Below are 26050 nucleotides of genomic sequence, written 5' to 3' on the forward strand. Positions count from 1 at the left end.
AGCCAGGAAAAAAAACACAGAGTGATTGTATTTCTGTACTCCCTTCCTAAAGCATGTCACTGGAAGGCTGTGGCAGTAAGTCAGCCTGGAATGGATTTCAGCAAAGAGGAACTTGCTTCCTGATGAAACATACAGCATGGCTTACTGTCACGGGACATCCCCCACTGACCGCTCCTTTGTGTTCCCCTCTCTCTCGTGGCATTGCTTCGGAGGACGGTGGCCTCCTGCCATGGCTGGGATGCCCTGCGAGCATGGGGCTGGCGGGGAGCACTGCAGAGCAGGAAGCAGTGTGTTGGCTGCCTAAGTACGCCTGAACCTTCTCACTGATTTTGCAGCGTGACATCATTCTACGCTGTACGTTAATGCTCGCGTTCACAGAATGCCCCTCTTTGCTCAGTGTCCCGTGCTTCCCTTCCCTCTGAGCATGATCCAGGTGGGACCAAGCTACTTTAACAAGGAAAGACTCAGGGTTGAGAGCCGTGAGCTCTCTCACCACGCTGTGCTGATGGAAATGATTTCCTGCCATCCTCAAGGAGGTTCCAACTTCATTTTTCTATTTCAAGCTTCATGTGTTCACCAAGCGTACATCTTTGAAAGGACCCGCTGGCTGGTGCTGCATCTTCTGCTGCAGTGAGCACAGAACAATTTGGTGGAGTCTTACTGCAAAGGCTCTCTTGTTCTTTCAAAGAGGAGAAAATAAGTGTGGATGTGCTAGCTAGAAGGGGAAGGAGAAAGGACTGAATGTGCCTCAATTTCAGGTCCTTTGTCCACTCCACAGGTGGCAACATTTAACTCCAGAGAGACTTCCCCATCATTACAGAAATGGGTCCTTCAAGGGAAAACACAGGCGGCAGCATTTTGTGTTGTTTCTTTTGCTCTGTAGATTATTCCACAAACCAGCTCAGTCCTTGGAGTAAAAAGACAAATTGGTGTCCTCTAGTGGTCTGTCGGTTTTGAACATTTATATTGGTTCAGAAAGCAATTAGTGAAATAAGGTGCCTGTAGGGACTATTGGATGCTGCCAGAGCTCCTCTGGTTCGGGTAGTTGGGAGCTGCAGACTGATGGAAGCCGAGATGGTGCACTGGGAAAAGCACTGCCAGAAGTTTGACGTGTTCTTATCTTACCCTGAAGCTGCTGGTCATTGCTGGGGACAGCACATGAGCTAAAGCAGGCTGTGGTCTACCTGGAAATGAGCTATCAGATCCTCAAGAGTGATGCTTGCTCTTTGCTCCCTGCTGTGTTCCTACTGCATTAAACAACCAAAATGGGCTTTTGTTAGTGGAATAAATAGACATGCAATTTGAAAGTATCTCTTCTGAGGTACTACTGTGTTTTCTCTTCAAATCCTCAAGTTGCGATTGTGGTGGAAAAGTTAACTCCATCCCAGCCAGACCGAGAACAACGCTGAGTACCTGTGTGTGCTGCAACATTTCTTTTGTGACAGCCACTTAATAAAAAGGAGTATGAAATCTCTGACGATAAAAACATTGAAGTGGACAAGTCCGTAAGGAAAACAGTCTTTCCATGTCCACTTACATCACATCTTACAGTGGGAGAGTCGGCCCAGTTGTGTTTGTGCGGAGTGAGATAACCTCTGCAGAACATCTGCATTAATCCCTGGTGTGTAAGTAGTGCCAGGAATCAAACCTATTAATGCTGGTTGGACTTGCATTCCTGCTACTTTAGCTAATTGAATTGCTATTGAGCAGAATCAGAAGGAATAAGCAATTTAAACGAATCCACCAGCTTCTCTTAAGGTGGAGAGCAGCAAGGAGAGATAACCAAACATGCCAGGTTATTACATCTTGACTAACGCTGCAGTTTTCAGGATTCTTCCCACCAGTCTTTGAATTGAACCGGTCCATCCTGGCTCGCATCCAGCCTTTTGGTCTTTGTCCAGCTCAGTGCTTCAGGTGTGGCCGGAGCAACGTGAAAGCAGCTGACTTCTGTGGAAGAGGAGGCACAGCAATGTCACAGAAAGGTCCTGGGTTGCTGTGACAGAAATGCTGTGCACTTCAGCCCAAGCCTGAGGTAACAAGCTTTGTTCCTGCCATGAGTTTACCCACCGCCGATGAAGCTGTCAAGAAATGGAGAGGAGCAGGATGAAATTGGTGATCTCAAAGAACTCCTTGACGCTAGAGTTGCTCCTGCGGACCTGCTGTTGGGAAGGTGACAGGGTGGTACAGCATTTTCCTAAGTGACTGCAGAATTTGACTGGAGACAAAACAACTTGGCTGAGGAAGGAGAGAGAAAATTAGCATTTGCACTGAACTGAATTCAATGCCAAGTGCCTGAGGTCCCAACTTAACACAGCAATTTTCCTTGAAGGTCACAGAAGTTTCTTTATTCTGTAGCAGCACTGCACCTCCTGGCTTTGTACATTGTGCATGCTTTGGGCATTTTTATTTCCCCTAGTGTTGCAGGCACAAAATCCTTTAATTGAAGGCAAGTGCAGCTGAACTGAGAAGCCTGCTTTCTGTAAGCCAAGTATCCAGCAGAGTGATAAGCAATCACAGCGGTATCGTCCAGATTCTGGTCTTTGCCCTTGGCTTCAGGCCCAGCTTTCCAGCCTTCACTAGGTGTCTTTGAGCATGATAAATAGAAAGCCATCCTACCTGCAGCGCACACACATTTGTGCATAGGTGATCCTTTTTATCATCTGCGGCAGGGTGCTGAGGCTGAGCTGCCTCTGATCGTGCCACGCTGCAGTTTTGTGCTGTATTGGTATGGAAAAGTAAAGGTGGTCTCTAAACTGACCACAATCCTTCCCACCTCCCGTAGCACGGCACCCCCTTTTACATATGTTCGACATTCTCTGCCAGCCAGATGCTCAGCTGAGTTCCCTGTAAGAAAACGGAGAACATTTGTAATCCGGGATAGCACAAAACGAAATGGCTCTTCCAGCCTGAGCGTTCCCCCTGCAGCTCCTGGGGACAATCGGTCATGGGACAGCCACTGCCTGAGCTGTGACGTCCGTCTGTCCTCACCGGGCGCAGGACAGCCTGCCCACCAGGATGGTGGCCAGGATTTGGGGAGAAGTGTCCCCGCTGAGGTGTCCCGGGAGCTTTCCTGCCCCACAGCTGTGTCTCGGGACCTGCCGGTCTGTCTGGTGTCAGAACTGCGCTGCTGAAGGCCAGGGCTGGTGAGGCAGGGGGGGCTTCATCGCTTGGACAGCCGGGGGGGGCTCGGCCCCCATCCTTTCCATGACTCCTCGCACTCACCTGCATCGCTTCTTTTGGCTTTGCAAGGCTTTTGGATGAGGTATCTTCGTTCCTTAATGAGCAGCCAAGGCGGTGCTTTTGGGTAGCTCGAGTTCAGCTGAAGGGTGGGGGCTTCCTGGGCTACTTCTCGTTTGTACAGGGATGAGCCCTCCAACAGAACGTCCTGGGTGTCCTGGGATGCAGCAGTTCTGTGGGGATCTGCAGCCAGCTCCCTGCCGTGCAATCAGGTGGAAGTTCCTCCTATCACCATAGGTTTGCCAGTGCTCTTCTGGTTCAGGACGGCTTCGTTATTGCAGATAGCGACTCCCTTTGAACGCTTTCTGTTGATTAAATGGCAGAAAGGAATTCCCTTCCCCACGGACCCTTCCCTCCATCTGCTCCCCACAAGCGAGGGTGAGGACGCAGGCAGCACAGCGCTTTGCAGGCAGGACGGGAGCTGCTTTGCTGTGGGCTGGGATTTCTTCACTTCAACTTAAATTTCCTCTTCTGGCGGGCGTTCCCCTGCCTGCCTCCCGCTGCCCTGTGCCCGCACCCCCTCCTTCTTGGCAGAGGCTTTCCCGTTCCTGCAGCACTGCTGCCCGACGAGCTGAGCTGCAGGGGGAAGGACAGGATGCTGCTCAGGAGGCAGCCCCTGGCACCACGCACGGTGTAAATGCCCCACGTACAGTTTTGCTTCGGTGTCACTGGGGAAATGTTGTCCTTGAACAAGAAATGGTGATGTCTGCACAGCTTCTGCCGTCTTCCTGCTTTGCGTTCTGCGTTGCCTCCGTGTCGTGTGTCCCCCCGTACAGCTGGGACTGTGCTCGCCCCACCTCGGAGGCTTGGTTCCAGCACTGTCCTGTGCTCCTTTTTGTGTTTCTTCCGTTACTAAAAATGCCGTGTTTCGAATGCCTTCTCTTTAAGATGCTGTCATTCATGCTGCTGTCGTTAAAATGAGTGCTTTAGTGTTTTAACTTGGCGCTTCTAGATGAGAGATACGTTGAGCCTTGGGGCAGAGTAGAGTTGAATCTGGACAGAGTTACCCGGACAAAAACCCACACGCCCCGCGCCTTCCAGCAGGACTGAGACCTGGGCAAACCCAGGAGTTCAGGTGCCGTAGGGACGGGGGCTGTGAGGTGACGTGTCTGGGTGATCCACTGCAGGACAGTGACACTCACACGTGCTTAATACGTAAATAAAACCTCCCATGGAGCTCTGGTTGTTCTTTGCTACACCAGGCTGCTTTAACTTTTGGAGACATGTGAGGAAAAGGAGACGTAAAGAAATTCCCAGCTGCCAGCAGCGCTTTCGTAGCCCGTGGAGGTGGGAAGTCAGCGGTGATGGTTCTCAGTACTAAGTCCGTGGCTGTGTGCTGGTGGAGCTTGCACCTCGATAAATTAGAAGATAGGCAGTAAGAGACGGCCTGCCTTGTAGGAAATCCACCTTTCTAAAGGCTGTGGGGGCCCCTGGAGAAAGGGAAGGTTCCCGAATATCCTCAGCGTGCTGTAAGGCTTTCTTCGTATGCATCTGAGCTGCTGCCTGCCCAGCACTCACTGCTACTAATTTTTCTTTTATTCTCTATTTTACTGCTCGTGGACTAAATTCACCTTTCTGTGCCCTTTTGTCTCCGTGGTGTGTTTTCTCTGTATTTCTGTGTCCACTCCTGTCACTCTCTGCAGAATCTCCACCAGCTCAAACAGATTCACACTCTGAGGCAGATGAATGAGCAGCTGCTGGCCGAGAACAGGGCTCTGACCCGGGTCGTAGCCAGGCTTTCACTGCCCGCCAAGCCCTCCGAATCAGAGGAGCTGTAGCCGCTTCCCCTCCGGCTCATCTCGCCTCCCTCTTCCACTCTTCCAGGCAGGTCTCCGCTCCCGTGGCCGAGCTGCTCGCCGCCTCGCCGCTCCCCAGGCTGCCTGATGAAGCTTGGGGCTCGAAGCAGCATGTGCCCGAGGAGCCTGTGCCAGCCAGCAGCACGCTGGCCCTGCTCCGGCTGCAGGCAGGGCTTCGCCGCAGGCGGCTGCGTTCACTTCTGCTGCCCCTCGCTCTGCTTGGCAGGTGCTGACCTCCGCCGTCTCCCTCCCCGCCCGCAGCGGAAGGGTTTGCTTTTTCCTTTTTCCCCGTTGAGCAGAGAAATAGGAGGGCATGCTCCCTGCTTTACGCCGAGGCTTGGAGTCCGATGGATGGCGCTGAAGTGGCTGCGGAGGAGCGGGAGCTCAGCTGCTTCCCCGGGGCTTAGCACGGCCGAATGCCTTCGGGGGGGCACCAGCGCCAGCATCCCCCTCCCAGTGCCTTACCTCGAAGTCGGTGCCTTTATGGTGTGAGCCTGGTCGTAGTGTCACTGGGCTCGGTGCAGTGAGAAGCTGGCTCGTCGCAGACAGGATTGTGCAAAGTCAGAATTAATGTAACTATTTCTCGGGATGTTACAAAAAACGCAGGTTTTAGACAGGAAGGAGATTTTTTAAAAAACGCTAAAACTGGGCAGTCTGCAACAATTTCTCTTGCTCAGCTGAGCAAAGAAAACAAGCTCCTTCCCTCACCTTAAATAGTGAGGTGTTTTAGTCTGAGTTCAGAGCTGCAGCATCCCCTCTGCCTTCTGCAGCCTGGTTACAAGGCAGGGCAAGCGGCAGGGGGCCGACCAGCCACATTTCCTTTTTTTCACCTTGTGTTTTAAATTCACTGCAGAAAAATTAGTGTTTGAAATCCAAGGGCAAGCCTTCTGTAGCTTTGCCATACACATCACACCGTTAAATTACATCCCTTCTTGCTGCTTCAGTGCTAAAATAAAGCTGTAAGTGCTTCTTTCTGCGGGCCCTACCTGCCTTTTGCAGGTTAGTAGGGATATTTGGGCCCCTACAGACATAGCTTTTTTTAAAAAAAAAGAAAATAAAATAGAAGCACAATGCTCTAATAGGCTGGAAGTGGCACTAAGGTACGAAAAAATCTATTCTTAGCACACAAATTATATCAAAGATGATTAACCGTGGAAACAAACGAACCGGGGGAATTGGGGCTTCCCTTCCCGGGAGTCTCAGTGCAAGACCAAGTGTTCATCACAGGCCTGCTGGGGGCTGACCGAGACGGGGTGCTCCACCTTATGTGGCCCGAATGGTGCAGTGGGCGGAGGAAACAATCCCACCTTCTTCCTGCTTTAAATCTGCAAAAACATCCTTGAACTTGTCACTGCCTCACCTCGTTCCCATAAGCAGGGAGTTTCAGTCAATCTCTTTCCTGAAGTGTTTTGAGAGCTAAGAAGGAGAATTGACCAAAACCGCTTCCAGACCCGCAGAAATAACGTGTCACACCCTGGAAGTCAGCTGGCTCTCTTCTCCCGCTGGGCAATAATCGCATCTTCGCTTCTCCCCCTGCTGCCACCCCTGCTCAGGGTGCCACCACCCCGTCCCCCGTGCAGGCTGGCCGAGACATGGACGGGCTGATCGTCCCCCGCTTGCTTCTAGGTTTGAAACTCACTGCTTGTGTCCGAGCTGGAGAAGAGCTGTGTATCTGTGAGCTCATCTGGTGTTTTTTTTCAGCTCCTCGTAGGTCTAGCACAGGATGTTGCTGTTACCTGTAAGCCTTGTCTCCCCGGTGTCCTCAGACATCACAGCCCTACAGTCACGGCACTATTTTAATCTGGCAGCGTTACTGCAGTGGCACTTTTCAAAGAATCTCAGTTCCCCAAATCCCCATCATTTCCGCAGTGCACCGGGCTGCGTCCTTCCTTACTGCTTCCAGCGAGACGTTTATAAAGCTTCATTTTCCAGGCCCTTGTATTGCCAGCCTGCTTCACGTGCAACTTATTTCGCAAGGCTGCTTTGCCCTGAGTGCCTGCAGCTTGGGAGGAATTACATTTCACAAGGCTGATTTTTAGCTTTCAGAAAGCTTCACTGGGAACCGATGGAATCGGGTGAAAGCCAGGAAACTTTTCAAGAAGCTCTTGTTCTACTCATAGTTACCTTCCTCCCTTTTCTGAGAAATCACCGAAGTTGCACTGAGCACGTTTAGGAAGCGCAGCCGCCAGCAGAGCTCCCAGCGGGCTGTAGAACTGGGGTGGTTGCTCTCTGACGGTGCTAAGGGGCACACGTGGCAGATTTTCTCTGCCAAAGCAAGGGGCAGAATTTCCGGGCGCTGTCCTGTTGGAGCGAGGGGCTCCTTCAAGCCTGCCAGGCCACCCTAGGCAGTGACAGAGGGGACAGGGGCTGCCCATCTGCAGACCTCAGCAGGTGGCTGAACGCCTCCAGTGCCCTGGACGGGAGGCAGCGTGCTTTGTCGGGGGTCTTGGGTGAAGCTCAGGAGGAAACGGAGGGGTGCAGTGAGACCGCAGATGCTTTCCCCATCTCCCTGGGCTGCTGGGCACTTGGGTGGTGGCTGGTGCCTTTCATCTGGCCCTGGGAAATCCCGTAATGAGCCCTGAGCAGGGCTGGGGGGAGCTGGCGTCTGCCCCCGGTCTGCAGCGGTGGCACTGGGGGACTGCACACAGGGGGCTGGGGAGGCGTTGGGTTGGAGCCAGGGCTAAAACCCCAGCTCAGGAGGAAGGAGACGGCAGTGCAGCTCCGTCGAGGAGCAGCAGGGGGATTTCATTATTTCATTTTGGGGGAATTCCTCTAAGAAGATCGAGATGAGTCACGGCTGAGCTCATTCTGTGCCTGTGCCGTGGCACGGCCCGCTCCGCACGCCTGGGGCAGTGCTGTCCTCGGAGGGGCTCTCGGAGAGACGCCCACCTGCAGCGTGGGAAGCAAGAGGCTTAGGGCCTTTCTTCTGGCCAGTAAGAAATGCTGGAAAGGTCTTGTTGAAGTTCTTTCTTCCTGGATTTCTGATGAAAAGCTCTCTGGCTTTTGGCCGTGGCGCAGCTGCTGTTTCAGCCCCAACATCAGACACGCACGGAGCACCGAGGAGGTGGCTCTGGTGTGTTCTGCCATGGCACAAGCACCTACATTAAACATCTGTGGGATCCCGGAGAGATTTTTTATTCTAAAGAGATTTTGCAAAGCAGGCTTGGTCCCGTCCTGAATTAGAAGTCCAAAGCTGAAAAAATGTCAGGCCTTTGTTTTCCCCTCTAGTCCTGGCCAAATGGGAAAAACAATACAGGAAAAAAAACAAACAAACAAAAAAAAACACCTTTATAGTTTTCTGCCAATGCCTAATTGACCATTGGGAGCGGGTTTGGGCTGAAACAGCCCAGAAATGGTTCCTGCTCCCCCAGCCGGGTGCCGACCGAGCGCAGGGGCTGGGGCACCGCTTCCCGCGGGGGCTTTGCTGTGCTCGACGTCTGACGGCCACCCTGCAGGACTTGCGGCCACCCCGCAGCGCTGAGCACGGCGGGTGAAGGCACACCACGAGGAGAGCTGCACGTGGCCGTGGGGGCAGGACACGAGCCGAGCCAGCTGCCACCCTCACGCCGGGACGTGGCCGCGCCGTCCCGGCCGGTTTTCCTCGGAGCTGCAGGGTTTTTTTGCCATCCCGCCGAGCTGTAACCCTGCCTTGTCTTTGTCTTTGCGCAGATTTTGACGGAGCTGAAGTCGGACAATCAAAGGCTGAAGGACGAGAACGGAGCGCTCATTCGTGTCATCAGCAAGCTCTCCAAATAGGAAGCCTGAGCGAAGGCAGGACGAGGAGGGGTGTCCTACACAAGCTGCCAACCCCGCACCAAGCCCTACCCCCTCTTTTCCTCCTGTCAAAAGTACAGCAAGCATTTCAGCCATGGGATCAACGTCACACCTGCCTTGCCCTGCCCTTTGCTGTACATTCCCTTCCTGCCCTTTTTTCCCCCACAACACACACCCCTGCCATTTTACGATTTTTAATTTAAGCATGTTGTGGTATCTCGGACATTTTATTCAAGGGAGAAGAGAAGAAACATAAGGACTGGTTTCGAGCTGCCAAAACTTTTCCTTCCAGAAGCCCGGTATATGGCATTGGACTCCGGTTTGGAGTAGGTAGCTTCTACTTTAAAAAGTGACGCCTAAAGAACTAATCCGGCACGTCCAAGCCCTTTCTAGGTGGGAAATGTGAACGTGGGCTGGGACTCTGCAGATGTGCATCAGCCCACCTGGGATGTGGGACTCTGGCTATAAAGCGATGCTGTGAAAGCCACCAGAGCTGTAACGGGCTGCTTTGCACAGAGCCCTTGTTCTCCTTTTGCCCCGGTAGACCAAGCCTTTTTATTTAGTGTAAGAGCTCAGAAAATGAGTGCTGGCTCAGCACGAGGCCCCCATCCCTCACCCTGCCTTGCCCCCGCAGCCTGGGGGATGGCGTCCCGCGCTGCGTCCGTCGGGGCTCCTGCCCGGCGCTCTGCGGCCAGCGGCATCTGCGCGCTGCCTCCGGGCTCTTGCTTCTCAGGATAACATCACGGGTACTCGCCAAACCTTCTGAAGGAGAAGCTTGACCCGGTAGAGGTCCTCTGCTGCCTTCAGATGCGTTCGGGTGTGAATCACTTGGCAGGGAGCTGTGCCCACACGAGGAACCAGCCTCCCTGTCCTAACGGCGTGGGGGGCACCTTCCTGCCAGCTGTCTGTGAAGGCAGAGCCCCTAGAGCAGTCTGGTCGGGTATTTCAGGCACCGTGCGTTGGTTTTCAGCATCAGGCTGACCAGCTGGAACACAGTTTTGTTTCTGGGGAACGGAGACAAGAGAGGGAATGCCAGAGTCCCGTCCCACTCACCCTTCCCTCTGCGGGAAAGCTCGGCGCAGCTCGGTTTCGAGGCGGAGGAGCATGGAGCGATCGCTCGTCCTCCCGCATGCCTCGGGAGGCTGCCCCCGTGCCAGGGGCAGGAAGGAGCTGCCCTTGGGCACGCTGGCAGCCGTGTCTCTAGGACAAAAGTCTTTTAATCTGTCAAAAGCTTGCAATAAGCCTTGACCTTGAAGGAAACCTCAAAGAATCAAAAAACAAAAACTTTGATGTTGTACGTACTCAGAACAGTTTGAAATTGTTCTCTCTATGGGCATTTAGACAGCGACTCCTCCAGGTGCTGTGCGACGCCGGTAGCAGCAGCGGCCTGGTATCAGACCTGTTGAGCTTCCCCTTTTAACAGACCCCTCCCGAAAGATATCTTCCCTCTACCACACTTCTTGCTGGGTGCAACCCCCTTTCCGTCTCCTTCCACGTTTCCCCTCTCCTTTCCTTCGCCCTGTGAGTTCCCTGCTCCGTGTGGCTCGGGCACTGAGCTCGGAGGTTGCCACAAGTCTCACCCAGCTCCGTGGTGCTGCCGGGCTGGGGGGGCTCTGCTGGGAGCGGAGAGGAGACACCTGAATCAGGAGCATCACTCTTGAGCTTGCTCAACAGGGTAACATTTTTCGGTCTGTCCTGGGCTTTTTGGAACCTTTTGCTGGTTATTTCTTCAGAAAGCACGTGTATTTTCCTCTCCCTTGGGTGTTTTTTTTTTGTTTGTTTCATTTCTTTTTAACTCTTTTTTTTTTTCCTTCCCCTCCCCGTCCTGCCTGTTTCCACCTCTCTGGCTCTTGCTGGAGCTGCCCTGCAAACGCTGGCAGCTCCGGACGGAGCTTCTTCTTCTCCGCTCTTCAGCCAGCGGAGTTACATGGGCGCGACACGAGATGCCGTTCCTCCTGGTACACTGAGGCCCTTCCTCTGCTGCTGTGCTTTGGGGAGGAAGAGACCAAAGCTGGTAATGGCATCAGGGTTTCTGCAGAGCACTGCCTAAGCCAGGCATCTTTTTTTTTTTTTTATTACTTTATTTTAACCCTGCTATATTTAACAGCTTTAAGTCTTGAGATCCGGTCAATGCTTTTTCTGCACGCCGTTCCCACTTGGTGCACTCTTTATGTGAGTACTTCTGCATTTCTTGGTGTTTTCTCAGTGGTCCACCCCTCGCTCCAGACCTGGGCTCTCTCGTCCCTAACGGGGGCAGGAGCCCGGCCCCCTGTGCTGCCCGCGGGGCGGCCGCCCCCCTCCTTCTGCCTGGCGTGCCAGGGCCCGGGCGCCAGGCTGTGCGTGCCCAGCGGGACAAGGGGCAGGATCTCAGACCGAAGACCCTGCTCTCACGAGGCAGGTTCCTGGCAGCGGGAGGAAGCCCGGTATCTGTTTTGGGAGAGGGTTCAACCCAAACTGACAAATCCATCCCGCACTGACATGTTGCCCCTTCCCACCCGGCCGCTCATTGCGTTTTATCCTAAGGAACAGTATGCAAAGGGCGCAGAAGGCTTCATCCCTCTGCGCGGCACCTTGCGAAGCCAAACCACTTTAGATGAAGTGTCTGCTTAGCACTGGATTATCCTCCCGCGCCTCGGGCGGGGCGGAGGACCCACCACCAGTTTAGTCGTGCTGACTAGCCAAAGCTGTGAGTACTTGGTGATGACAATGTAATTGCAAACCAAATTCGTGAGAATGGTTTTTGGTCTCACTTCGCAATGCCTGACATAACCAGTGCACTGAGGAGGCAGCGAATAGGATACCTTGCATTCTGCGCTTGGGACAGAGTGCAAAGAAAGCAGTTTTTAAAACTGATCCCTATTTGAACCATTTGCCAGACGTGGTCTCCATTGGAGAACACAAGCTTTTTTTCTAAGCAATTGCTTGGGGTGAATTCATTTTTATTGCTTGGGGTGAACCCGCCTGTTGTGGCTGCAAGTTTGATGATGGCTCTTTGTAAATAAACTCCTTGGAGAAAGCAGGACTAGCTTACGAGATGGGGAGAGAATGTATTTTTATGCAACTTTGAGTGGCCTTCCAAACCCTGAGATGAATGATTTGTTTTACTGGTTGTTGTTATATAGTATTATAAGTATTATGTGTTTGAAAGTTTGGGAATAATATTCACATCTATGATGCTTGTAAACACAACAGTATTTATAAATGAATAAAATAAGAGTTGATAAAATAGAAGTTCTGACTTTGCCTCCATCTTTCTGGAGCAGGGGGGAGCTGCTGCAAGCAGGTTAGCAGAACGCCTTTTTCTCGAAGTGCCCATAGCGCGGCGGTGCCCACCTTGTGTAAAAGCAGAAACGCTCTGCAGGTACAGCACGGGGAGGGCAGCTCTCCCCTGCGTGTGTTTGGGGAAAGCTCAAACGGAGGCAGGTCCCCAGAGCCGCCTGCCCCAGCCAGAAGGGAGGGGACAGGATCCGCCGGGCGCATCCGGCACCGAGGAGGGAGCCCTCCTGGGACACGGGCAGGCAAGCAGCGTTCGGGAGCTGTTCTGAAATAAGACTTAGGTGGGTTTGTGAAGCTGAGAGCTGACCAAAGCACCTAAGCGTGGTCCCCTTTTCTTGCCAGCTTCTGGCAGGGACACGCTCCAGGCTCTCCCTCCACGATGCCGAGCCTTGTATTTGCTCTGCTCAGGAGTTCGGTCAGGACAAACGCAGGTTTGGGTGCTGCAGCCACGCCTCCAAACCTTTGTCCCAAGTGAGGTTGCCAGAAAGCTCCGCATAAGCAGCGTGGTCTGCGGAGGTGGTTAGTGCAGCTGGAGCTCTGCCCCTCGGGGTTTTGTGTGCCCAGCGCCCCTGCGAGGCAGGGCAGGAGCTCGTCGCCGGCACGTGCCGTAGGGAGGGGACGGGAGGCGCTGGGGGCGAGGAGTTTGGTGGGGAGCTCCGGCGTCCTCCCAGCCGCCATCCAGCCCAGCGTGGGGCTGGGACGGGGGCTGGCAGCAGGGCCCGGGGACACCCCTGCCATGTCCGAGCACCCCTCGCGCCCCTGGTCCCTCCCTTGTACCTGCGCTCGTGGCCATGGGGCCTGCCCCCGCCCCGAGCCCCCAGCAGCGAAACCAGCAGGGATGCAGGGCTCCTTTCAGCTCGTTTCTTTAATAAGGAGACAGATATCATTACAAAATAACCATTTAACGATCAGAGACAGAAACGACGGAGTCCACACGAGAGGAAGGGGCTTTAAAAGCAGCTTCCTGCCGGAGCCGAGCGCTGCAGAGGCCAGGACGGGCGCGGGGGCCAGGGGCTGGGGGTCTTCCTTCGCTGCAGGAAGCCACGAGACCCTGAGACTCCCAAAGGTGCTGCTTTTTCCTCCCGGCGCTGGGGGGAAAGGGCGAAGAGCCGAGCTCGATGCGTGGACTCGCTCCCTTTCCCCCAGGGAGGCTGAAGCTGGTGTCCCCAGGCGTGGCTGGGCTTGCACCGCAGGGGAGGCGAGGAGAGGACGGAGCATCTTCTCCCAGCAGCGAACGCGCCGGTGCCTTGCGGCCGGCAGCCCCCATCACGCAGCAGAGACCCCCAACTGCTCACGAGAGCCCTTTCAGCACCAGATCTCCGCCTTGTCCCAACCTTTCTGCTGCGGAAATGCCACCGCGGGAAGTCCCCGGTGCCGCTGCCCCTGTGCGACAGCTGTGGCCACCAGGCCGGCGGCTGACACGGCTTGTCCTGGCACCCCGGCTCCGCCGCCGAGCCCCACAAAACGAGGGGGCCGTGGACACACGGGGGAAAAGGGGGGGCACGGCTCACCGGCGGGCCCATCCTCGTGGGGCCCCGGCACGCCGTGGTCTAATATGGCTTCTAAAGTTGCTCTGACGGTGAGATGCACCAACGCGACACAGGACGCCGAAGCCACGATGTTGCCGCTACCTGGCCATGGTATAAACGCGACGAGACACAGGAACAAGACACACATGGAAGTCACGGCTGCGTCGGTGACGGCTCACCCTCCGCTGGCTGGACTGGCTTGGCATGCTTTGCTTCTTGGCGTGTTTTCTCCTTTTGCATGATTTAATTCATTATTTTTAGAAGGGGGGTGGGGGGGAATAACCGGGGTGGTGGAGAGCACTCAGGCAAATGAGTTTGGTTCGTCGCCGCCTCCGCCTCGCTGGTCGGGCACGGCGGCGCCGGCGGCGCGGGGCAGAGCGTGCAGCGCCGCGCTCGGCTGGGAGCATGCTGCTGGTTACAGGTGGCTGCAGCGCATGCACTGGTCATGGTATATACAGCTATGTCTCCATACAGTTAACTACACACAGCTAAAGGGGGAGGGGGGGGGGTCAGAGGCAGCTCAGATGGCTTTAAATGTGTCGGTCGATTTCCCCTTTTTTATTAAAATTAAAAATAAAAATAAATCATGTATTAAAGTCACAGTTCCCCCCCCCCCGCGAGGCTTAAAGAGTCCGAATGGAAACCTGCAGGTGGCAGGTGAGGTGCGGCGGGGCTGGGGGGGTGCGGGTGGGCTGTGTGCATGTAGGGGGGGCGCAGGGGTGGGTGTGGGGGTGTGCCCATGGTGTGTACGTGTGTGTACGTGTGTGTACATGTGTGTCTGTGTGTGTGTGCGCAGGCATGTGCGCTCCTCCGCCCGCTTCCCAAGGAAGACGCCGGGACCATGCCCACCCACAGGAGGGTTTCGGTGCTCTTGCCAATTCCTTGATTCTTTCGTCTTTACAAACACAAGGCAAACAACCCCGTGGTGCCCAGCCAGACTCTGAGGCTTGGGAGATCCCTGACGCTGTCCCCAGATGAGGGGCATCAGCCGCCCCCACCGCCCCACGCCACCTGCCCAGTGCTCCTGTTCATTAAAAACACCCCGCGTCTCCTTCTCCCTCCAGCTACACGATCCACGCAGGACCTTGTTGACCTGAACCCCCACCAAGGATGGAGACCTGGGGACCTGTCCCAGGGCTGCACGTCCCTCCTGGGTTAGGGGCTTGTCCCTGTGCCCAACCTGAACCCCCTGAGCAGTGGCCATCCCCTGCCACCGTTTCTCATCTTCTCCCTGCCGTCACCTGGGGTGGGAAGCCCCTTGGGAAGCAGGGGCTGCCGAAGCATCCAATGGCACCAGGGTGAGCTCAGTTTTGGCACTTTGTCCCCAGGCTCAGGGTGCTGTGCACCAAGGTCCCAGGCCAGGTGTAGACCCCCCCCCCCAGGCAGCATCCCCAACGCCAGGGGCATCCCCGCTGCGCTCTTTTTCTCTGCCTCGCTGAGCATGCAACACCCTTTGCTGCTTCGCTCCACTTGTTGGGGACCTTCTCCCCACCACAACCGGCCCCATGACCTCGAGGACCAGCAGGCACAAGGCAGCGCTGGCCTGGAGCAGCCACGGATGAAGGTGAAGGTCCGCCCGAGCCCAGGGAGGCCGAGCAGAGCAGCAAGCACGAGGCTGCCGGGGAGTCAGAGGTGGCGCGGGGACACCCCGTGCTCCAGCACAGACTGGGCTGAACTGGGCAGGGCTGCCCAGCCACAGGGAATGGTGTTGGCTTTCCAGCTCACACTGCCCGAGGGGAGAGGGACGGGGACGGGGGTAGAGCAGCCCGTGGGGCCTGGGGGGTCTGCAGCCCCTCCTTGGCCATGGGCTGGCTCTCACCCTCCCCGCTGATGGTGGGACGCAGCAGTGGGGCTGGAGCTCCCCAGAGCTCCCCCAGGGCCGTGCTGGGGTGCCCACAGCACGGCTCAGCCCCAGGGACGCACGGGGGCCTCGAGGATGGCACCAGGCACTGCTCCAGGGTGCCTGCTCCCCCAGCATCGGGGACCTCTCCATGTAACCCAGCCTCATGGAAGCACCCAGAGCTCCAGGCTTCGACCCAGTGTCTCCAGGAGGCACACGGCCGTGCGAAGCATGACGGGAGGTGCGTGCAAACCACCCCAGAGCTCCCTAACTCAGCCTCTGGTAACACGACAGCAGCCGTCCACACCGTGGCCCCAGCCAGAGTGTGCCCCCAGCGCTGCCGCTGCACGCCCAGCCCCTGCTGCATCCCCTACAAAAAGCTGTCTGCAGCTACCTGCGCCCATCCCGTGGGGTCTGGCCACCACACCAAGGGCTCAGCACCCACCACAACATCTTCTGCAGCACAAGAGCCCCCCCCAAACCTCTCCCCAGAAGAAGCCAAACCTGGAGCCGGCCGCAGGCAGCCCAAAACCACGTCTCTCACCCTTCCCAACTGGGAGGGCTGGGGGGAGGCAGAGCGGGTGCGGGGATGCCCCCGGGCCTCCTGCAGAAGGTCTTCTCCACCGTGTTGGTGCCCACGCAGGTGTCCATGCCCCAAGCAAGCACAGTGAGCCTGGTCACCTTGCGTTATCAGGCTCCGGTGTCACCTCCACACAAAGACGCTCGCCGGCTCCCACGTGGGCCCACAGGAAGGACGGAGGCAGCGAAGCCGTGGGCTGGTGCTGGGCCACCCGGGGAGCCCCAGGCATGGCGGTGGCTTCACGCCGGGAAGGGATGGCGGGTGGAGGTGATGGGGCATGCGGCCGAAGGGAGCGATGCTGGAGAATGAAAAGAACCATCCGTCTTAAACCTCTTCCCCTGGAAGCTATTGGGACTGTCTGGAAACCCTTCCACAGCCGTCAAAGGGTATTTCAGCTTAAAACAGAACTAAAAAAATAGAACAGAACCAAAACCAAAGGTTGCGTAACTGAGGTATCAGTAGCTCTGGGTTGCTTTGACTGTCCACAGGCCCACGCCACGCTGGCCAGCAGATCTTCCTATTTGTTTTTCCCGAGAGCTGCATCTACTTCTTCCTCTGGCTTCAGCGAGTGCCACTGGGCGATGGGCCGCCGGGGGTTGGCCAGCATGTCGGACCAGTGCCGCAGCTCCGTGCCGGTGGAGTTGCAGCCCGTGAATATCTTGCCAATGGCTTCATTCTTCCCCAGCTTGTCGTAGTCCAGCACCGTGATGACCACCTGCACTTTCTGGAGGAGGAAGCCTTCTTTAGAGGGCTAAACTGGTGGCCTGTTTTGGGGCAGGGTCCCCTCCGTGCCCGTTCCTTCCTTCATTTCCTTCCCCGAGGAGCCCAGGGTTGAGGGGCCGTGGTGGGGCCCAGCTTGTCCTCACGTGGCCGCCTGGGCACGTCGAGGCACCAAGGGCTGCTGTAGTGCTGCAGGCTGTGGAGTTCAATGGGGCTGCACAAAGGGGCTGGGACAGGACACGGAGGAGCAGAAGGCACCTCCCGATGGTCCAGGACACCCCTGGGACCATTGAGGGCTCCCTGCCATGCCTGGGGTGAGCACTACAGGGCCGGGAGCAGAGGAAAGCCTCATTCCTGCCATGAGATGGGTTTGGGGTTACACCTCCCATGGGTGCTGCCCAGCCTCCCAGCCCTGCCCTGCACCAGTCACCCTCAGAGTCAAGCCGGGCTCAAGTTGGGACCAGATGTGTTTCATGGGCAGCTGCACCAGGAGCTGATCAGGAGCCACTGGAACGTGGCCTGGGACAGTGTGAGACCTCTGCAGGCACCCCCACCCTGCCCACGTGCCACCGAGGATGTCAGCGTACGAACCTGTATCTGCTCAAAGGGGATCTCAAAGCTGAAGGACTCGTTGAAGTAGGGGTTTAAGGTCTTCTTCTTGACTGTGGTCTTCTTCTTCTTCAACCTCTTCCCGTTCTGCAGTAGGTGGATCTTCACGTAGGGATCTGGGGGAAAAGGGGGAGCAGGGGATCGCAGCGCCCAGGGACACCATCGGCCTGGCCCTGGGACAGGTCTCAGCCCAGCACGAGGGGTAAGGAGCCCTCCGCAGGTAAAGGTGCTCCCAGGCTCGTGGATGGAGGCCAAAGCCAAAATACTCCAAAGCTGGGGAGGATTTTCGGGAGTCACTGGGAAGGGACAGAGCTCTTCTGCCTCCTGTGGGTCTCCTTGCAGGAGGGCTGGGGATGGTGCAATGAGACCTGCAGATGCTGGCCCGTCGCCCCGCGGTCTGCAGCAGGACACCCCAGCTACAGAGCTGAACCTCCCCAGCCATGGAGGTGCTGCTGTCCGGGTTCAGGCAGCTCTGGGGAGGGCTGAGGACGCCTGGGCAGAGAGCTCAGCCCTGGGGTGGCATTGGGAAGCCTCTTCTGCTCCAAAACGTGCCAACAACTGAGGTCCGTGCCCCCAGGGCAAGGAGGAGCAGGGCCAGGAGCGGATGGCAGAGGGGTGATTTCACCACTCAGGACACGCCAAGGAACTGAGCCCAAGAAGTCAGGGACGGGGGGGTCTCATCTCCCCTCACCCCCAGCCAGGCCTCGGGCTGCCTCGGGCACAGGAGGTGCCGGGTGCTGGAGGAGCTGCCCCGGCCCTGCCCGGCCGATCAGCACCACGGCTCACCTGAGAGGCCCCCCACGTCCATCTTCTTCAGGTTCTTGGCCTCCAGGATGCAGACAGTGAGCTTCCCGGCCGTCGGCACGTACCGCAGGGAGATGCAGATATCGCCGAGCTTCTCTGGCTGCCAAGTGGGGCAGGGAGCAGATAATCAGAGCCTCCCCAGTGCGCTGTATCGCAGTGCTGGGACGTGGTCCCAGCTTCAGTCCCCCCCAAACCCCGCTCAGCATTCGGTGAAGGCACAACCTGGCACCCCACGCACGAGGGTTTGATCACCAGGGTGCGGGACAGGCGAGTCCCAGCGCAGCACCCAGATATTTATAAACTTCATTTTTTGTTACAAAAAGGCTTTTGCACAGGGGAAGAACGGGGTCATGGGGTGCCCAGCCCTCACGCACAGCACCGAGGTGGGGCCACGCAGCGATGCCCGGGAAGCAGAGCGCACCCCACGGCCGGGGCCACCCCACACCTCGACCTTGTAGGGCCCGCTCTCACCTCCTCCTTCTCGCCGCTCTGCAGGTCCCGCCACTCCTCGATGGGCTGCCCCAGGTCCACCGTGTTCATGGGCACCTTCACCTCGCCGATGATGTCGTGCTTGGAGAAGCGATCGAAGTCGTAGATGGCCATCACCAGCGTCTTCCCGCCCAGTTCTTGGTAGGGGACCTGCGGGGAAAGGGCCACCGGGTGGCAAGGGGCTCTAGCAGGGCCAAACCATGAGGCCAGGACACAGCTGGGGGGAGGATGGGAGCGGGAGGCGAGGTCCCGTGGTGGGGTGGGATGTGGCTCACCTTGAAGGTGAAGGTCTCGTTGAAGGCAGGGTTGAGCGTCTTCTTCTGCACCTTGGTCTCGTACTTCTTCTTCTTGTCGGGGAGCAGGAACACCTTGACATAGGGGTCCGAGGTGCCGCCCATGTCCAGGGCTGGCAGTTCGGCAGCTTGGAGGATCCCCACCGTCAGCTGGAGGGGACAGAGGCAGCTTCAGCTGCGGGCGGCTCCGCGGGCTCCTCTCCAGCACCCAGCTCCCCCCCACACCACCTGGCCCCACCAGGGGGATTCCTCCTCTCCAAATGCCCTCCCTGGGCAAATCCCCACCCCTGCGGCTCCGCAGCCCCTTCCTCGCCTGGTTCGCCTGGAAATCGTAGTCCAGCGAGAACTGCAGCTTGCCCAGGTTCTCCGGCTCCTTCTCCTCCTCTTCACCTTCCCCCTCCGTCAGCCCCGTCTCCGCGTCGTCGTCGTCCTGGGGGTCCTGCAGCGGCAGCCAAGGTACCCAGCTCAGCTGGGGGGTCCCAGCCCCGTGTCCCCATCCCCACACGGGCACCTCCAGCACCCCGATCCTTGGGCATCACAAGGGGATGGGGACAGAAAGCACCGGCAGGGCAACCCGGGGGGCACCAGCTCTGCTCGGGGCTGGTCGTGGTGGGATGGAGGCATGAGGGGGTGGGGGCTGCCCGGGGCGCTGCGACTTGGGGCCGGCTCCAGCCGAAGGAGGCTGCGTGCAAACCACCCCACAGATGGGTGCGGGGATCCTCTGCCTCCAGCCCATGCTTGGGAGCACTACAGAGGGTTAGCAGGGCCATTTCTAGGGATTTTGATGTTAATAAGAGAGAGGGCCTAGTTCTCCTACATCTAAGGCAAACACAGCCTTCTCCCCTGCTTCTCCACACCACAGCCCATCGTGTGGCAGCCCCAGCCCCCCAGCACCCCTCTGCTGTGCCTGCGGCTCCCCAGTCCCACCCTGGACGCAGCCAATGCAGAAGGCAGGCTCGGGGTGGCACCTACCATGGAGGATGTCCCCGGACACAGAGGGAACACGGAGTCAGGGCGGCACAGAGGGAGGACGGCGAGAGCACCAGGAGGGAAAAGAGTGACGTTACAGACAGCATCGCGGAGGGACCCAGGCCAAGGCAGGGAACTGGGGTCTTGTATGGCCCCATTGAACCCCTGGGGACACCAACCCTCCCCTAGCATTTGGGAATTGCACCCCGTGGACCCCCAGATGCATTGCTGCTCATCCCTCCAGCCCTGCCTGCATGCCTGCAGTGCCCGCGTGTCTCGGCAGTAGGAACAGATGCCCAAAATCTGCCATTCCCAGATGGCCCTGGGCTGAGGCACGGAAACGGTCAGGTTGGCCCCAGACCCGCTGGTGCCAAAAAGCCCCCTTCCCTTCTGGCATCCCCAGATGGTCCCGGCTGTGCCCTGGTATCAGCACCAGCCTTCCGAGCTTTTGGGGGACCCCAAACCAGTGGGGTTCTTGGGCTCCCCCCCTGCTATGGGCACTGCTTGGGAGGCGGCCGAGCCATCCTGAAGGCCGTCACCTGGTTGCCCGACTTCATGTCCTTCATGTTCATGGCGTTCTTCATGCCTTTGCCCTTCTCCTTCTTGTTCTTCTTCTTCTTGCAGCAGCACTTCTTGCAGATGCAGAAGCAGCAGGTGAGGATGAGGAGGCCGGCAACCACAGCGATGGCGATGAGGGCCCAGGGCGGCACTGCGGGAACGCGCGGGGCCGTGGTCAGCCCATGGTGGGCCGGAGCCGCGCAGGGTCCCGGGGAGGGGGTCCTGGGGGAGGAGGCAGCTACTCACGGGGGATCTTGTTGAGCTCGTTCATGAACTTCTCCCTCAGCTTGGCGAACATGTCCTCCTTGCTCTCGCCCGGCCCCGCGGCCTCGGTGGAGTTCTCCATGGTGGCCATGGGCACGGTGGTGGCCGCGGCCTCCGGGGCCATCATGGACGCCTGCTTGAACGTCATGGTGGGTCCGGGGGACCTGCAACACAGCGTGGCCGTGGTGGGCCCTGCTGCCCCCGGCTGCGTCCCTGAGCAGCACTGGGGACACCTGCAGCTGCAGCAGGGCCACGACGGCGTGCTTCATCCTTTGTGTGAGGGCTGTGGAGCCCAGTGGTTACAACAAACAGGAGGGTCTGGACCCAGGGGTCCCCTCACAAGCCACAGAAGCCCAGTGTCTCCTGGCCCTTGACACCTCCGAAGCCTCCATGAACGTCCCCCAGGGCCACAGTGGTGCTGGGGCCAGCCAGCAGGGCTGTGGAGGTGCTCCCAGCCCAAACGGGGCTAGGTCACCCCACGCATCTCCGTTTTTCGCCCACTTTCCCAGTGGAGATGTCCCCGCCCCGGTCCCCACGAGGGACTTGGTGGCTTCGTGCCAGGGCCTGTGGGGGGCTGCTCCCTGCCCACGTTACAGCTCGGAGAGCTCAGAGCTGAGCCTCTGGCGGCACGTGAAGGCGAGACACCCTGTCTCTCCAGTCCTCGGTCCCGCAGAGCCTGGCACAGCCCCACTGACAGGGCTGGGAAGGGGCTCAGCACCCCCAGCCCTGCAGGCTCCGGAGCAGCCCACAAGGACGGGGACACCCAGCCCATGGCCCTGCAGATGTGTCGCTCGCTCCTGAAAGCAGACCCAGCACCAAGCGCCGCCGGGACCCAGCACCAGTGCCGACGTGCCCCCGTAGAGGAGGATCCCACCCAGCAGGCCGGCTGCAGGATGCGGCCCTGGGGAGCAGCAGCCCCAGGAGGGCTGAGGCTGCGAGCTGGGGACCCGACGGGGTGGGTCCTGAAGGGCCCCCAGGTGCTCGGATGGGGACAAAGCCACTGCCGAGCACGCAGGGCCCTGGAAAGAGAGCACAGAGCCAGTTGTAACCTTGCGAAGGAAAGATCAAAGCCAAGGGAAGAGCGGTGCCGGTGGGGTGAAGGAGAGCACGAGGGCTTCCAGGGCGCCAGCAAGGAGCCCAGCAGGAGCACAGATAACCGGGGGGGATTTCTGCGGGCACGTGAGCTCGAGGGGGGGCCCTTTCCTGTGCCATTTTCTTGCCGAAGCCCCTTGCCTGGTGCACTGGCCCCAGCGCTGGCTGCTGCCCCCTCCTCCCCTTGCAGCTGGAGCTGAAACAGAGCGTTCTTGCCTCAAAATGTTGGCCAGAGAGACCTGGGGGCTTTCCTGCCCCAGCCTGGCATCAGCCCCCGCTGCCACCCGGCTGAATCCAGCACCACGTCATCCGGCTGCCTCCCCGTCCTGCTGCCCTGACTGGGGGCCACCACCAAGGCAGCCCCCCCAAAAAAAACACTGACACAGCCCAAATTCATCACCTCCCTCCCTGCTGCAGCCAGCACCAAGGTCACTGCTGATCGCAGCTTCACCACTTGAACACTTTACAGAAAAACCACAAAAACTGAAGGCAGGGCTGAGGTTTCCAGGCTGCTGATGCCTCCTGGGGGAATTAAACCCCAGGCTTGCACGGGGAGGTGGTCGCCAGCCCTGGGAGCCGAGCGGGGCTGGCACCAGCCCTGCCTGCAGGGAGCCCTGCCTGCAGCCTCCCAGTGCTGGGCTGAGCTCGGGGCTGCACCAGGAGCTACCAGGGACCACCAGCTCTCGCTCAGCCTTCATCCCTTCCAGTAGCGTCATTTTGGTGCAAACGCAGTCCTCCCCCCACCCCCCGAGGGGGTCCCGAGCTCAGCCAGGCGCCCCCCGGCAGCAGCACCGGCTGCTGGCTCTCTGCAGGATGACTTTTCTCCCCAAACTGCTGATGAGCGTGTTTCTGCCCATCTGTTACGGAGATCGCAGAAACTGTGTCAGCAAGGTAACGAAACGGGGCCGCGCAGCCCTTCCCTGGTGGCAGCCGTCAGTCACCTCCAGCCCGTCCGTCCGTCCGTCCGTCCGTCCGTCCGTCCTGCAGCGCTGCCGAGCCCACAGGCGATGCCGCAGCCCTGGGGCACTGCAGCAAACTGCAAGAGAGCTGAGCACGAGGAGGAGGAGGAGGAGGCTCCGAGCGGGGATGCTCCCAGCGGCTGCTCCCAGACCCTCGCACCAAGTGAGCCCACGGGCAGAGCCTGGGTCTGCTCCAGAAATTCCCAATTTGAGTGCTGCTACCCCAATATCCAGGCCCTGCAGAGAAACGATTATGGGACTCATCAGTTCCTCTCTTTCCCCAGCTTTCTAAAGAGCTCGTCGTCCTCCTGATGCCCCAAAATCTTGTTAAAGGCAGACAGCAAAATAAGCGAACCCCGGGTTATTAATGTGCAACTTGTCCAGGACACAGAGGGGGCAATGGTCTCAAAAATGGCATTTTTTTGCATTTTCACATCCTCCCCTGCCGCCGGTGCAGGATTCACGCACACGCTGGTGCAGCGCAGGCTGCGAGCACGGCGCCGTCCCGGTGGGGACAGAGATGTGTCCTCGTCACACGGGGCACGAAGGCAGTGGGACGAGATCACCCAAGCCACCAACACCTTGGCACCTTCCAGGAGGTTCTTTCAAACCTCCTCTGGTTTTTTTCTGCAAACGCTAGTGCAAGCACATGCATGGAATGGGTGCACACACGCGCGTGCAAATGGCAGCACACCAGCACGTGCGCACACACAGGGACAGGTCCCACTGATCCGGCTCATGGGCGCTGTGGGGTCACGCAGGGATCCCCCACCCCCTGCCCTGGCCCCATCCCCTCTCAGGGTGCACCCCAACCCCTCGCTTCCTCTGGGTGCTGCCCCGGGCCCCAGCCCCACAGCCTCCTCTGCCATCAGCCGGGGACTTGCTTAGTGCCTCGTTGTCCCCACGAGCTGCCATCAGCTCTGCCCCTGTGCTGGAACCAGCAGCTGCCACGGTGTCCCCAAGGCTTGGGAGGCACTGGGAGGCACTGGGAGGCACTGGGCATCCTTGCAAGACGGGCTGCTGGCAGGGGGTTGGCTCCGTGCCCCTTTTTATGGGGTGAAGCCATGCTTGGATGGCGCGGTCCCAGTCCCTCCGCATCACAGCCCCTGCACCCCACATCCCAAACCCACAGCCCCAGGACAAACCCAGCGGCCCCACACTTTGTGCTGGACGGGAACAAGGACGGGGACGGGGTCGGGACGCTGTCCCCAGGCAGCACCCAGCCCCGCAGCCCGTCTGGCTGAGCCCCTCGAGGGTTTTCGTGCCGCAGCGCTGGGGTTTGCCAAGGGAAGCAGAGCTGCCGGCGGAGATGCAGCCGGGTGAGCAGGGGCGCGAGCATTTGGCAATTTGGCCAAGTTCCAGCTGCACGCAGGAGAGGAGGAGTTTCTGCAGCGCTCGCCCAACGGCCTGCCCTGCATTGTGGTGCAAAACGCCTTACGGGCATCGCTGGGGTCTGCAGCCACCCTGAGCCCCTGCCCCAAGAAACAGGAGCAGCGAGGTGCCCGGTGCCTGCACAAGGCACGGCTTCAGCCTCCGCACGTGTGTGTACAGAGTGGCGTGCAAATGCTTGTGCAATGTGCATGTGTGAGTGCGTGCAGGTGCACGGGGACTGTGAGCACTTGTGTGCAGGTGTGCATGTGTGAAGGTGTTCGTGCACAGGCAGGAGGTGTGTGTGCAAGTCCTCACAGGTGCGTGCACACACATGACCTTGTGCACACGTCTGCTCACGGCTCTGTCGGGGTGCAGGTGCTTGTGCACGCCTGCGGCACCCGTGGCTCTGCAGGTGCTTTTGTGCACGGGTGTGCAGCTGCTCACATCTGCGTGTGCAGGTAGCCTGGGGATGAGCTTGCACACGTGTGCGTCTGTGCACTGCTGTTCGCGTGCCTGCGCGGTTGCATTTGCTGTGCGCTGGCGGAGACGTCACTGCGGGAGATGTCGATAGCGCAGCGAGGGAAACCCTCCCGGCAGCACCGGAGCCCCGGGCCCGTGACGCTGCAAAGCGAAAATGAGCGAGCGCAGCAAGCAGCTCCCCGGAGGTGGCTTTTTGCTTTTTTTTGCCTTTTCTGTCCAGTTTTACCCTCTGGTACCGGCACAGGGCAGCCAGCGGCAGGATTTTTATTTAAGCTCTTCCAACCCTCCTCACGCCTCTAATTATTATTTATTTAAGGAAAAAGCAGGTGAAGATGCTGGGCTGGGGAAATGCCGCTTTGGGGATTATTTCGGCTTCCCGGGACTCACTGCAGAGGCTGGATTCAAGCAGGGTCACTAATTAGCATTGCTAATTGCTCCCCAGGGTGTGCATTGGGCTGTTCCTGCCCCAGCCCCTGGTGTCCCCGCTCAGCTCCCACCAGTGCTGGTGGAGCTGAAAATGGGGGAAACTGAGGCACGGGGGGGGGGAGCTGGGGGAGGCTCGTGGTGCTGCCCCCCCAGGACACCTCTGTCCCCTCGAGCCCCACTGAGGGGGGACACCCTGTGGCCCTAGGGGATGACAGTTTTCAGCATTTTCAGTGGTTAAAAATAATCGGCATCACCTTTTTACACTCGCAAAACCCAAGCTCTGCAAAGCAGAAAAATTGATATTCCACCCCAAAATTTCTGCCTAATTTTGGCAGAAACACCCACGAAGAAATCTAAGGCCAGCGCGAATGCACCTCCCCGGTTTTAAGGCTTCACCCCTTCTCCTTGCTTCCCCTTGGTTTGGGTTTGAGGCGTGAGCCAAAGCCACCCCCGGGTGTCCCCGGGTCCCCCCCTGCCACCGCCCGGCGGTGTCCCCGGGCGCGTCCCCTCGCCACCGCCCTGCAGTGCAGGTGCCAGCGGGGGGAAGCCACTGCAATGCAGCGCTGCAGGGCTTGGGTTTGTGGTGGTTTTTTTCTTTCTTTTGGAAGTCTTTTATATATATATATATACACACATAATTTTCCTCCCTTTAGAATAATGAGGTGGCATCTGGTGTGTGTGGGGGGGCTGGAGGTGGCTCCCTTGTCCTGTCCCCTGCCCCTGGGCAGGCAGGGGACAACCAGGCCCTCGTGCATCCCACAAACACCCATTTCCACTCATCCTTGCGCCCAAACGTGGGTTACGCCGCCGGTAACGGACACCAGCTGGGAGCGGCGCCAGCAGCCCCGGGGGCTCTCATCGCCCCAAAGGGGGGGACGATGGCTGGGGAGGGGATGGATGGAAGCTGGACGGGGAGAGGGGGGTGCAGGCAGCAGCCAGCCCGGCACGAAATATCTGGGGTTGGGGGGGGTTCGGTCACAATCC

At 58.4% G+C, this 26050-nt stretch overlaps 2 protein-coding genes across 4 annotated transcripts in view; one reads left to right on the forward strand and one right to left on the reverse strand.

The window, feature by feature from the left end:
- Nucleotides 1-12038, forward strand: part of PPP1R12B (protein phosphatase 1 regulatory subunit 12B) — a 120540-nt gene extending 108502 nt beyond the window's left edge. For 2 of the 3 annotated variants that reach the window (XM_083812964.1, XM_083812966.1), the window contains one exon: nt 8703-12038. In XM_083812964.1, the coding sequence (XP_083669090.1) occupies nt 8703-8789 (87 nt within the window). In that variant the 3' untranslated portion in view covers nt 8790-12038. Of the gene's footprint in view, nt 1-52; nt 6150-8702 lie in introns of those variants that run through there. The other variant, XM_083812963.1, reaches the window with a different exon arrangement.
- Nucleotides 10868-24301, reverse strand: SYT2 (synaptotagmin 2). The gene is made up of 8 exons (XM_083812969.1): nt 20721-24301; nt 20456-20625; nt 19261-19377; nt 18930-19097; nt 18637-18804; nt 18148-18265; nt 17344-17477; nt 10868-16756 (listed from the first exon to the last, which is right to left on the reverse strand). The coding sequence occupies exons 1-8, from the start codon at nt 20884-20886 to the stop codon at nt 16550-16552; spliced, it is 1248 nt and encodes a 415-aa protein (XP_083669095.1). The 5' UTR covers nt 20887-24301; the 3' UTR covers nt 10868-16549.
- Between the last annotated feature and the right edge of the window lie 1749 nt (nt 24302-26050).

The sequence above is a fragment of the Anser anser genome (assembly GCF_964211835.1).
Source record: "Anser anser genome assembly, chromosome: 27".
Lineage (NCBI taxonomy): Eukaryota > Metazoa > Chordata > Aves > Anseriformes > Anatidae > Anser > Anser anser.

What these genes read in the sequence shown, in the direction of transcription:
- SYT2 (XM_083812969.1), bottom strand. Translation starts at nt 20,886, where the DNA reads ATGACGTTCAAGCAGGCGTCCATGATGGCCCCGGAGGCCGCGGCCACC. An exon ending in ACGAGACCTTCACCTTCAAG is followed by an intron (nt 18,805 to 18,929) that starts GTGAGCCACATC and finishes CTTTCCCCGCAG; the next exon opens with GTCCCCTACCAAGAACTGGG. An exon ending in GGACGTGGGGGGCCTCTCAG is followed by an intron (nt 17,478 to 18,147) that starts GTGAGCCGTGGT and finishes CTTTTCCCCCAG; the next exon opens with ATCCCTACGTGAAGATCCAC.